General features: G+C 55.0%; 2 protein-coding genes across 14 annotated transcripts; one reads left to right on the top strand and one right to left on the bottom strand.

Moving 5' to 3' along the window:
• Positions 1 to 825: 825 nt before the first annotated feature.
• Positions 826 to 7,244, top strand: GNB3 (G protein subunit beta 3). Of its 3 annotated transcripts, none has more exons than XM_081588092.1 (10): positions 826 to 913; positions 1,139 to 1,228; positions 1,491 to 1,529; positions 3,319 to 3,425; positions 3,524 to 3,587; positions 3,704 to 3,866; positions 3,944 to 4,010; positions 4,100 to 4,301; positions 5,638 to 5,854; positions 6,632 to 7,244. In XM_081588092.1, exons 2-10 carry the CDS (start codon positions 1,172 to 1,174, stop codon positions 6,736 to 6,738), a joined length of 1,023 nt encoding a protein of 340 aa, XP_081444218.1. In that variant the 5' UTR covers positions 826 to 913; positions 1,139 to 1,171; the 3' UTR covers positions 6,739 to 7,244. The 3 variants fall into 3 exon arrangements, with proteins under 3 accessions (XP_081444218.1, XP_081444219.1, XP_081444217.1); XM_081588093.1 differs by having other exon boundaries at positions 861 to 913; positions 3,944 to 4,007; XM_081588091.1 differs by lacking the exons at positions 826 to 913; positions 1,139 to 1,228 and having other exon boundaries at positions 1,324 to 1,529.
• Positions 7,245 to 8,859: 1,615 nt separating this feature from the next.
• On the bottom strand, positions 8,860 to 12,166 carry CDCA3 (cell division cycle associated 3). 11 transcript variants are annotated; one of them, XM_081588101.1, is made up of 7 exons: positions 11,935 to 12,166; positions 11,066 to 11,379; positions 10,698 to 10,971; positions 10,319 to 10,445; positions 9,808 to 10,101; positions 9,339 to 9,442; positions 8,860 to 9,209 (listed from the first exon to the last, which is right to left on the bottom strand). In XM_081588101.1, the coding sequence occupies exons 3-7, from the start codon at positions 10,815 to 10,817 to the stop codon at positions 9,057 to 9,059; spliced, it is 798 nt and encodes a 265-aa protein (XP_081444227.1). In that variant the 5' UTR covers positions 10,818 to 10,971; positions 11,066 to 11,379; positions 11,935 to 12,166; the 3' UTR covers positions 8,860 to 9,056. The 11 variants fall into 11 exon arrangements, with proteins under 11 accessions (XP_081444227.1, XP_081444221.1, XP_081444224.1 ...); XM_081588095.1 differs by having other exon boundaries at positions 10,698 to 10,872; XM_081588098.1 differs by having other exon boundaries at positions 10,698 to 10,872; positions 12,014 to 12,166.
• Between the last annotated feature and the right edge of the window lie 20 nt (positions 12,167 to 12,186).

Below are 12,186 nucleotides of genomic sequence, written 5' to 3'. Positions count from 1 at the left end.
TGCCTTCACGGCCCCAGCAGAGTCCCACGAGTCGTGAGGGCCCAACACCAGATGTGAGCAGCGGATGGGCTTGCTCTCCACTGCCATCCTCTCTGCACCCAAAGCTGGGCCAGGCCTGTTAGTCCTCCTCTTTGGGTCTCCTGGACCTCTCCCCAACCCCCCAGGATCAGCCCCCGGGGGCAGCTGGTTGGGGTTTGTCCTGAAGAAGGATTATCCAGATCAGTGCCTTCTAATCTCAGCTCCTGCCTGTACCTCCCCATGGTCACCGCAACCCTCTCCCCCACCACCCTGAGCTCGGGAGCACAACTCGGGGTGTTGACAATAGGCCATCTCTCCCGCTCGCTCTCTGGCTCCTGGGCTGGTTGCTAGGTAGGCCCTAACGGCCAATATCATCACCACGGGATGGGGGGCCAGGCCTGGGGGGGACCCTGGAGCATGGTCGGGCTGCTCCTTTGCACCCTCCCAGACCCAACCCTTAATCCTCACAGCTTTGCTCTAATCCCATGGGGCCTGATGCTCTGCTCTCTGCCTGGAGAGGGACTGGCCAGGGAAGCACCCCACCCCTCCTCCCTCCAGGGCTTGTTGTGGGGTGCTGGGGGGGCGCTGTGCCCCTCTGTAGCCCCACACTCCTGCTCCCACCCTCCCCTGGCTGGGCCTAGGTCCCTCTACAAGCCGCACACCTCCCTCCCCATCCTCTGCCCCCCCCCACCCGCCAGCTGATTTCATTTGCCTGACAGTCGTCATTGGCCTTACCCTTCCCTGTCTGCACCCCCCCGCACCCCCCCCAAGGCGGGGCCAGGCCAGGCCAGCTCCTCTGGCAGCAGAGCCGGGGCAGGTGACGGGCGGGTGTTGCGGCTGAGGGAGCCAGAAGGCGCCTGGGGACCAGAGCTGGAAGCCTAAAGTCAGAGCCCAAGTAAGAGGGGCTGGCCTGGCTCTGCCCTCTGGGGCTGAGGGCTGCGGGGGGCGCGGGGGCGGCCGGGACTCCAGATGTGGAGGGGCTGGCAGGGGAGGTGGTGCAGACCACCTAGTCCTGGCCCGATGTAGGGAGGGGACTCCAGCCCCCCATGAGGAGTCTGGTGTGGGATGCGAGGAACAGGAACGTGGGGGTCCCCCTACACACACCCGGTGTCCCCAGCAGGAGACTAAGGAGCCACCCCTCAAGCCGTCTGCCATGGGGGAGATGGAGCAGTTGCGGCAGGAAGCGGAGCAGCTCAAGAAGCAGATCGCAGTAACCCCAGAGCCCTCCCTCCCACCAGTGGACATGGGAAAACCAGGAACCGAATGTGGCCCCCGGGGGAAGGGCTGGCTTCACCCTGACTGATATCTCAGAGACCTCTGACCTGGAAGTGGCCAGAGACTTCCTGAACTTGGAGCTCATATTTGAGATGTGCCCCCCACCCCGCAAAACCCTAGAGCCCCAAACCCACCCACCTAGACACCCGCGCACACACCCTGCCCTTACCCACGCCCATGTCTGCTTTCCCCCCCAGGATGCCAGGAAAGCCTGTGCCGACACTACCCTGGCAGAGGTGAGCCCCCGCCGCCCCCCGACAGGGCCAGAAGGGAGGGATGGAGGGGAGGGGATGGCGTGGGAGCCCCCTGACCAGCCACAGCCTGGCGCCCAAGCTCCGGTACAGTGCGTCCTTGGAATGAGAAATGACATGAATTAATTCATTCAACACTTTGTGAGGTCTGCTATGGGCCAGGCACCGAGTCGGAGACTAGGAAGGCAGACGCTGTCCTCATCCACAAAACAAGAGCGCCAATCCCTCCTGGCTGGCTGGCCAGGATGAAGAGGACTAGGGCTGTTAAACCAGAAGCCCTTGGAGACTAGTTGTTGTTTAGTCGCTCAGTCCTGTCTGACTCTTTTGAGACTCCATGGGCTGTAGCCTGCCAGGCTCCTCTGTCCATGGAACTCTCCAGGCAAGAATACTGGAGTGGGTTGCCATTTCCTTCTCCAGGGGATCTTCCTAACCCAGAGACTGAATCTAAGTCTCCTGTGTGTGCAGGTCGATTCTTTACCACTGAGCCACTTGGAAAGCCCAGGCAAGACTCTAATTACAAACTGACTGATACTGTACTTTGTCAGTCCTGGATGCAATTTTTTTTCACATTTTGACATCCTGGAAATTGAGATACATCCAACAATGATGCCTTACAGTTATAATCGGCAGCGCTTTTTCTTTCTTAGTGATCCATAAAAGAATGGTGTTTCTTGGAGCCGGTGCCATCTTAGATTGAATTAAATGTTAATAATAAGAGTAAACATTTACTGAACATGAGCCAGGCACTGGGCTAAGTTGCTTAAATACATAATTTCATTTAATTTTCCTGACAACTCCATAAGTCTGGTGCTAAAAACTTCATTTTACAGATGGAAAAGGGGGCTCAGAGAGGTTAAGTAACTTGCCTGAGATAATAAAGCAAATAAATGGCAAGTCAGGTCTTTTGACTCTGGAGCCCCAGTCTAATGTCTAGAAGGTCAAAGGAGTCTCAGGGGCATAGGACCCCAAGTTTCAGGAGGGGGCAGTTCAGTGCCATGGTGCTGCTCTGGATACCCACTTAGCGCTGGCCGAGCAGCAGCAGTGGGTGAGGGCAGGCTCCTAGCAGCTGGGTTCGACCAACGTGTGCATATCGTCCCGAGTCCATGTGTGGTGGACTCACACTGGCAGCTTGAATTGGTCAAGGTGGGGGTGTTTACATGACGGAACCTCCCTTCCCCTTCACCTCCACCCCTGGCCCACACAGGAGAGGTGGTGGTTAAACCCTTAGCCACATATCCTGGCCTTGCCTATGTCTGTCTCTACACCCGTCTAAGCCACGCCTGGGCAGGGCTGACTTCTCAGCCCTCAGTTGGGCTGGAGGCCCAACTTTGAGCTGGGCATGGAACAGAAGCTCACACACAATCCTGGCTGAGACGCTGGCGCGTAGGCACGCACCCTCTCACCCTGATTTCTTTATTTGTATCTGTTCTGTGTGGCGTATAGGATCCTAGATCCCCAACCAGGGATTGAATCCATGGTGTCTGCATTTGGAGCACAGAGTCTAATCACGCACAGGGAGATCCGCTCCCCCTGACTTCTGACACCCCCTTTCAGAGCTTCCCTGGTGGCTCAGATAGTAAAGAATCCACCTGCAATGCAGGAGACATGGATTCAATTCCTATGTGGGGAAGATCCCCTGGAGGAGGGCATGGCGACCCACTCCAGTATTCTTGCCTGGAGAATTCCATGAACAGAGGAGCATGGCTGGCTACAGTCCATGGGGTCGCAAAGAGTCGGATATGACTGAACAACTGGGCTAAATAACTTCCTGCAGCTGGTGTCCGGCCTCGAAGTTGTGGGACGCGTGCAGATGCGGACACGGCGGACCTTAAGGGGACACCTGGCCAAGATCTACGCCATGCACTGGGCCACCGACTCTAAGTGAGGCTTAAGAGGCCTAGGCCGGGGGGGAGGGGCAGTAGGGGGAGACAGGCAGGAAAGGAGGGTTGGGTGACACGTGTGTCCTCTCCTCTCCCCAGGCTGTTGGTAAGCGCCTCGCAAGATGGGAAGCTAATCGTGTGGGACACATACACCACCAACAAGGTACCAGCCCAGCCGCCCGGCCCCACTGTCGCCCGCCTTCCTGGGGGCATCCCGCACCCCTCCTGTGCCCCTCACCTGGGAGCTCAGCGCAGGCCCCTGCCACCCCACCCCTGCAGGTCCACGCCATCCCGCTGCGCTCCTCCTGGGTCATGACCTGTGCCTACGCCCCGTCAGGGAACTTCGTGGCCTGTGGGGGGCTGGACAATATGTGTTCCATCTACAGCCTCAAATCCCGGGAGGGCAACGTCAAGGTCAGCCGGGAGCTGTCAGCTCACACAGGTGAGAGGCCGAGGGTACCTGCGGGTTGTGCCTGGCAGCCAGGGCCCTGTCCTAACTGCCCCCACCCCCCGGCCCAGGTTATCTCTCCTGCTGCCGTTTCCTGGACGACAACAACATCGTGACCAGCTCCGGGGACACCACGTGGTGAGGCCCGGGCACCCGTTGGTGTGATGGCTGGGGAGGCGCCTCTGTGCCGGCCTTGCTGGGTGACAGCGTGTCCCCCCACCCTGCAGTGCTCTGTGGGACATCGAGACTGGGCAGCAGAAGACTGTTTTTGTGGGGCACACAGGGGACTGCATGAGCCTGGCCGTGTCCCCTGACTTCAGACTCTTCATCTCGGGGGCCTGCGACGCCAGCGCCAAGCTCTGGGACGTGCGGGAGGGGACCTGCCGGCAGACTTTCACCGGCCACGAGTCAGACATCAACGCCATCTGCGTGAGCCCCCTCTGTGCTTCAGTGCCCTCTGGGGACCACCTCCCCACCCCCACCCCCCACTCAGCCTTTATCCCCTCCCACGGCCCCCTGCTCCTTTCCTTTTGACTTTTCACTCTGAAATAATTTCACTCACAGAAAAGTTGCAAAAATAACAGAACAGTTCCTCTTTGCCCTTCACCCATAGTCACTGTCACCTTTTTGTCACATATGCTTTATGGTTCCGTCTCTGTAGTAGAGGGAGGGAGGGAGGGATGGACAGACACACAGACACACACCCACGTGGATGTAGATATAGATACACTTGGTTATTAATTTTTTCCTTGGGTTCTTTGACAATAAGTTGCAGACCTCACGCCCCTTTAGCCCTTGAATACTTCGGTGTATTGGAGAAGGAAATGGCAACCCCCTCCAGTATTCTTGCCTGGAGAATCCCATGGACAGAGGAGCCCGGTGGTTTTTGGCCCCTTGGGTTGCAAAGTGTTGGACACTACTGAAGCGACTTAGCACATACAGACTTCAATATATACTTCCTAAAATCAAGGCCATTCTCTTCCATAGTCATAGTCTCATTCTTTTTTTTTTTTAACTTTTATAAATTTCTATTATTATGTTGTGATTTTTATTTTTATTTTATTGCCACACGACTTGCAGGATCTTAGTTCCCCTATGCCCACTGCAGTGGAAGAACAGAGTCTTAACGCCCAGACCACCAAGGAATTCCCGGCAGTCTAATTCTTAAAATTAGGAAGTTTAAATTGATGCAATACTATAGTCTACAGTATGTATTAAAATTTCACCAGTTATCTCCAAAATAGCAATGTTTTCTCCGTCCACAAACATGCATCGCATTTCCTTGCCTTGTCTTTTCAGTTTCTTTTAAACTGGAAACCTTTTTTGCCCTTTTCCTGTCTTGGGTGACATTGACACTTTGGACGAGCACAGGCCAGTTTTCTGTAGACTTTCCCTCCATCGGGTTATGAGACGTTTCCTGAGGATGAGATTCAGGATATGCTTGTGTACTTGGCCCTGTGCTGACACGCTAATCCAGAGCCTGGAGATGCTGGCGTCTGGGACAGCCTCCACCTTTCTGACCGTGTGACCCTGGGCATGCTGCCCACCTACTCTCAGCCCTGTGCTGTCCCCTGCCGTGTGGCAGTACTGTGGAGCCAGGCAGGATGTAGGGAGCCCGGCTGCAGCTGGCAGGCCACAGAAGGGATGGGGCGGGAGCCAGAGAGGCTGAGGGAACTGGCCTGGAGCAGGGAGAGGGCGAGGGCTGCCCAGGTCTGAGTCTTGACCCTCCCCCAACTCCCCCCACCCCGGCCACCTGTATCCACAGTTCTTCCCCAATGGAGAGGCTATCTGCACGGGCTCAGACGACGCCTCCTGCCGCCTGTTTGACCTGCGGGCTGACCAGGAGCTGACCACCTATGCCCACGAGAGCATCATCTGTGGCATCACATCCGTGGCCTTCTCGCTCAGCGGCCGCCTGCTCTTCGCAGGCTATGATGACTTCAACTGCAACGTGTGGGACTCCATGAAATGCGAGCGCGTGGGTAAGAACCTGCCCGCCATGGCCACCTGGGCACCCTCTTACTGCTGCTCCCTCATTACTGGCTCACTCTGAGCTCTGCCCCTAGAGCCAGTCCCTTTGGTTCCCAATCCAGAACCATCTCCTCTCAAAGTGAAGTTGCTCTAAGCGGCCCTTCGCCACGGCCCACTGCTGCAGCTGCTCCCCACCAGAGGAGCTCTCTCCGGTCACCTCCAGACCTGTGGATCTGGACCATCTAGTCAGGGCTGGGTTTCAGGGGCCTCCACAGAAGGGAAGGACCACCTTGGGGGCTCTGCAGTGACACGAGTCCAGAGGATGGGATGTGACTGGAGGGCCCTGACCCCAACCTGGGTGCTTCTCTGGGACTGGCCTGGTCTGAGGTTGAATCAGATTGTGTGGCTTCCTCTTTTGGGAGAGGCCGGGTGCCTAGGGAAGAGAACACTGGCCAGAGAGTCAGGATCTAGACCTTAATTCCCCTGCTTACTGTCTGAGTGCCCTTGGCTGAGTCACTTGTCTCGGGGCCTCAGTCTCCATTTGGAAGCCCTCCTTCCCTGTTTTCCCAGTCAAGGTGCCCTTGCTTTTCTCTCAGCAGCTGACACATGTCCAACCCTCCTGTCCCTCACCCACCCCAGATCCACCCCAGATCCTGGATGGGGAGATTGGCCTCGAGTGAAACCCCACCCCTTAGGGCTAATCCGCTTTCTTCATTTAGTCGGATGCCTAACCTCTAACCCCGGGTCCCCAGTGCTGGCCAGGCTGACTCTCCTCCCTTTTTCTTCAGGCATCCTCTCCGGCCACGACAACAGGGTCAGCTGCCTGGGGGTCACAGCTGATGGGATGGCTGTGGCCACTGGTTCCTGGGACAGCTTCCTCAAAATCTGGAACTGAGGAGGCTGGAGGAGGGGATGTAGAAGGCCATGAAGACACTCACTCAGCTGCCCCTCCCCTGCCCAGTTTCTTTAAGGTTTCTTCGAGGTTTTCTCTTCTACACTCCAGCTTTCCCCCTTTGAGGGCAGTGGGGAGTATGGGGAGCGTGCCTTTGGGAGGCAGCATCAGGGACTCATTAGGGGCGGGGGAACTGCCCCATCTCCTCCCAGGCCTCTCCTCTCCATGGTCCTGACAGCTTCTCCCTTTTTGAGCAAGGACAATGGACCCCCACCCCTCCCTAACCCTAACCTTGGCAGGCCTAGCAGGCTTCCTGTCTGAGGCCGCAGGCCCTAGGATTCCTCCCCCAGAGCTACCACCTTTGTCTAGACCTGGTTGGCACAGGGTGCTCGGCCCTGTGACTGTGGCTCTGACACAACTAGGGTCCTGGCCCCCTTCTCCTTCATGCTTTCTCCTTTGTCTACCTTCTTGCTTCTCCTCAAGCACCTGCAATAAAGTGTAGCGCCTTGTATGTGTGTGATGTTTGTCTCTCACCCGCTCCTCTTCTGAAAAGACACAGGTCCCATTTAAGTAATGAAGTATTACAGGCGTGGTGATAGAGGTTGGGTACCAGATAGCTGCAGGCAGAAAGGAGAGTGGAGGCAGAAACTCAAGCCTCAGGGCCAAGGCCTGAGATGGGTCAGGAGGAGAAGGTGGCTGGGGTGGGGTGGGATCTGCACAACAGCTCAACACCGACAGCTCAACACTGCCTGCCTTTGGTGCGTACAAGTGTGTTTTCACAGAAAGGTTATGTTGAGAAAGAATCAGATTACAAGACGCCTATAGAAAGCTAGTCTACATTTTGTCCTAAGGGCAATGGGGAACAACTGAAGAGTTTCGAGCAGAGTAGTAATAATCAGTGATACTTCTTGGGAACATCACCCTCACAGAAATGTAGGTTGATGAAATGGAGGAAGGGGGAGCCTGGAAGGAATGGAGGTAAACAAGGTAGGAGGCAGGTGGCAAGAAATGCAGGAGTGGTAGGACAGAGTGGGGAGGGAAGGGACGGGAAAGAGATTAAAGATATAGCATCACCAGGAGGAAGTGAACAAGGGCTAGGATATGGGATATTCAGAGGGGAAGATTCGAGATGATGGCCAAGGTTAGGGTTTGGCAACCAGGTGGAGAGTGCCGTCATTCACAGGATGAGGGGAGGAGGAGTAACTTTGAGGGAAGAACACACGTTCAACTTCAGACAAGTTGACTCTGAAGTGCCTCTGGGGCAGCTGGATGAAGGTGAGGGTTAGGTACAGAGACCTGAATGTTACCAGAAATCGGGTGAAGGACAGCTGAAGCCCCAGAAGTGGGGGGAAGGGGTGGTGGTGGAATGAATTGGGAGATTGGGATTGACATATATACACTACTGTATATAAGATCAAACCAGTCAATCCTAAAGGAAATCAACCCTGAATATTTGTTGAAAGGACTGATGCTGAAGCTGAAGCTCCAATACTTTGGCCACCTGATGTGAAGAGCTGACTTACTTTCCCTGATGCTGGGAAAGAATGAAGGTAGGAGGAAAAGGGAACGACAGAGGATGAGATGGTAGAATGGCATCACTGACTCAACGGACATGAGTTTGAGCAAACTCCAGGAGACAGTAAAGGACAGGGAAGCCTGGAGTGCTGCAGTCCATGGGATCACAAAGAGTCAGACTTGAGTTGGCGACTGAACAACAGCAACAACAGCAATGTATAAAACAGTTAACTAATGAGAACCTACTGTATAGTACAGGGAACTCTATTCAGTGCTCTGTGGTGACCTGAATGGTAAGAAAATCCAAGGAAGAGGGGATATATGTATATGTATGGCTGATTCACTTTATTGTACAGCAGAAACTGACATGGCGGTGTAAAGCAACTATACTCCAATTAAAAAAAAAAGGCCCCATAATAAACATCCAGGGACAGCAAGAGGAAAGGGCCAAGGACAGCACCCTGGGGAACACTAGGATTTAGGGGAGGTATGTAGATGAGGCTTGGAGGTACCAGCATGGGGGCAGTCAGGCCAGGGAACACAAGCCCCCTGCAGGCTTTCTGCAGACAGGAGACCCAGTGCACGGTTTAAGTATAACACTTAAAAATATAACTTAAAATCACTTGCTTTAATATACAGAAATACGTCAGATACAAAGAAAACCAACGAAGCTCTGAGTCCCAGAGTTGTTGGTTTAGAGGGAGTTAAGAGAACGAACCTTTCCAGTCTCCCAGGGCAAGAAGGGGTGGGAGGACACAGAACACGGCCAGGCCCTTAGGGAGTCTGGTGCTGGAGCCATGCACGGTCTAGTTCTCCACCAAAGGGAAGTGCCGATTTTCCTTGTCATGACCCTGGCCTTGCTCCCAGGCTCGTCCTCCAGTTTTCAGAAGTCGTCCAGTTCCCAGAGCGGCCCCTTCCTTTAGTTCCCTAAAGTTTTCACTCAAGGAAGGCTGCTTACCCTGCAAAAGGCATTGGGCAAGGTGAGGGAGGGCAGGAGGCTGTTCAGGGGAGAGAAGACCAGGTGGGGAAAAGGCCCCCACCTTTACTCTGGGTTTCCTAGTAACAGCTTTCACCCGCTCACCCTTTACCTGTCGTGGGGTCAGAGTCCCAGGGGAGTTATCGTCCTGCAGGACGGTGAGAGGAGACCTCCCTGGCACCTTGCTGTTTGTTTTCCGCCTGCTGTGCTTAGAACCTATGCAGGAGACACAAGAGACATGGGTTTGATCCCTGGGTCAGGACAATCCCTTGGAGGAGGCCATGGCAACCCACTCCAGTATTCTTGCCTGGAGAATCTCATGGACAGAGGAGCCTAGCAGGCTACAGTCCACAGGGTTGAAAAGAGTCAGACACGACATAAGCGAATTAACACACACACACACACACACACACACATACACGCACAGGCACACACACTTAGAACCTCGGGTGAGTAAGGAATTAAAACAAGCAGCCAAGATTAGGAGCTTTCAGGTTATTCCTCCTCCATCCGTCTGTGGACATTATCCCAGAGTGTTCTCCCAGTTGCTCTTCCCCATCCTGTGCCCTTAGATTCTGTACCTGAAGATCGAGGAGTCTCGGGGTCTCGCAAGGGCTTGTCTGAGCCCTGGCTGGCCACAGGCGTTTCTGAGGCATGTCCTGTTTTCTCCTTGGCAAACACCTGCTTGGCAGGGAGCTCAGTCTGACTCCCAGGAGGCACCTGGTCTTCAAGGGAAACCTGGGTGCTCAGAGGCGAGTCCAGTCGAGGAGATGAAGGTGTCTCTAGGGGCAGAGTAGCCTCGGGGGGAAGGCTTAATTTGGGGTCTTCGGTCTCAAATACATCACTCAGTTGTTTCACCAGTGGACTTGGGGGCTCTGGGGAGGATAGAAGTGACATGAGATAGTGACTGTCTGTCACAAATCATTCAGCAAGGAGGAAGGGATACGTGGGCCTTAGGATTCGCACCCTGGTCAGTGAGGGATCGGGAGAAGAGAAGTCACTGAGAGACAGCAAAGTGTTGAGAAAAGAGGGACGTGGGTTCAAAGCAGGAGGATGACAGCAGTACCATAATTCCCCGGGCCCAACACTTACCTCCGCTTGTCTTCATAGGGGTCCGTGCAATGCCAAGGGTAGGGGAGCGGGGATCTGAGTCCTGGGCCAGCTTAGGTCCCTCTACCTGCTCCCCTGCTGGCAGGCTTGGCTGTGGGGAGCTCTCTACCTGTCAGGAACAAAGGCTAGAACGAGTCTGGGCCCTCAATTCTCCCCTCCCAGGTCTGTAGCCTTAGATTCATACTGCAGACGGGAATTGCGAAGGCCATCAGACATTCAGCCTACTTCACCGGGATTGAGAATACAGAAAATAAGGCCTGAAAGGCGAGGAGGGCTGGGGGAAGGGCGAGTTCTCTTAGATTAGGCAGCAACTGCCAAATTGAGACAGATTCGCTGCCTCCTCCATGCCACCCCTGTGTACCTGGATGGGAGTGCGCAGGATGCCGGCGCTGGGTGAACGGGGGTCCGCCACTCTAGCCAGAAGCTTGTTGTGCGGCGGAGGCCGCGCTGGAGTGACTGGGACGCTCTTAGCTGAGCCCATCGCAACCAACAGAAAAAGGATGGGGCAGGGCCCGGCCCGGGAGAGGAGAGGATGCCTGCGAGAAATGACTCAGGTCTGAGCCGTTCGACCTTTGACTCCAGACCATTCCCCCATTCTCCGCTGAGAAACGGCCTGGACGCCGGGCCAGAGTTCTCTGCGGGGATGATGACGAATATAGTAGACAAGGCAACTCCTTCAGGGCCTGCTGGGCCCTCTAATTTATTCACTAATTTATTCAAATCCCTTACCGGGCCCCAATTCCACCTCTGGGTGCAAAGCGGTTCAATCCTCAACTCCCGAAGCTGAGTTTCAAACTTCCCGCCACGCCCCTGCCCTGACCCTATTGGCTGAACCGATGCCGGCTCCTATAGGTCCTCTTTGTGAGTCCCGCCTCCAATGAAGGAAGGCATTGGGCTGCCTGAACGTCTATTATAGGTCCGTGGGGGCCAATAGGCAGCGGCTTGACTTGCCGGGGTGACGCCTCCTTGCTAAGGGGACTTTTGTTCTGTACCAGGCTCCCGGTTGTGAGATTTTGCGGGATGCTAATCTTCGCGTAAGAGACCTTCGGTTTCAAAAAATAGAATCATGAATTAGTACGCTATTATTTACATATCCCGCTGGAGACGGAGTTACGAATATTTTTTTCCTAAGAAAGACAGTAATCCTTATTGGTCGACGGAGTTAGCAATCACTCAACACTAACCCTCTCGAACCCCACCTCATTGGACAGCCCCTTTTCAAATACCAAGACTACTGCTGCTTCTGCTGCCAAGTCGCTTCAGTCGTGTCCGACTCTGTGCGACCCCACAGACGGCAGCCCACCAGGCTCCCCCGTCCCTGGGACTCTTCAGGCAAGAGCACTGAAGTGGGTTGCCATTTCCTTCTCCAATGCATGAAAGGGAAAGTGAAAGTGAAGCTGCTCAGTCGTGTCCAACTCGTAGTGACCCCCTGGACTACAGCCTACCAGGCTCCTCCATCCATGGGATTTTCCAGGCAAGAGGACTAGAGTGGGCTGCCATTGCCTTCTCCATCCAAGACTACAGCTACAGCTGCCCTTTAATTTTCCCATTGGACAGGCCTCCGAGGAAAGTTTCTGGGATTCACTGGTTTAAACAACCGTCAGTTTCTGCTCTTCAGTAGATACGCGCATGCACTGTAGGGTCCCAGAGTCTCGGCAGCAAAACTCCTGGGCCCACCTCGCTGCTCTACGTGCGCTCTGCCCTGGAGGAGTGGGATTGGCTCTTTCGACCATCGATTGCATTAGAAGCGCTTTTCATTGGCGATGGTCAAGAGGCGGGCAGAAGGCGGAGCACTAGGAGGCAGGCTTGGTCCAACTGCCATTCTCGCGCGTCTTCCCTTCGGCGCATGC

The sequence above is a fragment of the Giraffa tippelskirchi genome, chromosome 4, assembly GCF_054371585.1.
Source record: "Giraffa tippelskirchi isolate mGirTip1 chromosome 4, T2T-mGirTip1v1.2.pri, whole genome shotgun sequence".
Taxonomy (NCBI): Eukaryota; Metazoa; Chordata; class Mammalia; order Artiodactyla; family Giraffidae; genus Giraffa; species Giraffa tippelskirchi.
Note: the sequence above shows the minus strand (reverse complement) of the source record. Positions and strands in the feature narration are given on the sequence as shown.

Coding starts and splice junctions, on each gene's coding strand:
- GNB3 (XM_081588091.1), top strand. CDS start 1,386: ATGTGCCCCCCACCCCGCAAAACCCTAGAGCCCCAAACCCACCCACCT. Junction 1,530..3,318: donor CCGACACTACCCTGGCAGAG/GTGAGCCCCCGC, acceptor AACTTCCTGCAG/CTGGTGTCCGGCCTCGAAGT. Junction 5,855..6,631: donor CATGAAATGCGAGCGCGTGG/GTAAGAACCTGC, acceptor CTTTTTCTTCAG/GCATCCTCTCCGGCCACGAC.
- CDCA3 (XM_081588094.1), bottom strand. CDS start 12,078: ATGCAATCGATGGTCGAAAGAGCCAATCCCACTCCTCCAGGGCAGAGC. Junction 10,102..10,318: donor CCCTATGAAGACAAGCGGAG/GTAAGTGTTGGG, acceptor TATCCTCCCCAG/AGCCCCCAAGTCCACTGGTG. Junction 9,443..9,807: donor CGAGACTCCTCGATCTTCAG/GTACAGAATCTA, acceptor TCTCCTGCATAG/GTTCTAAGCACAGCAGGCGG.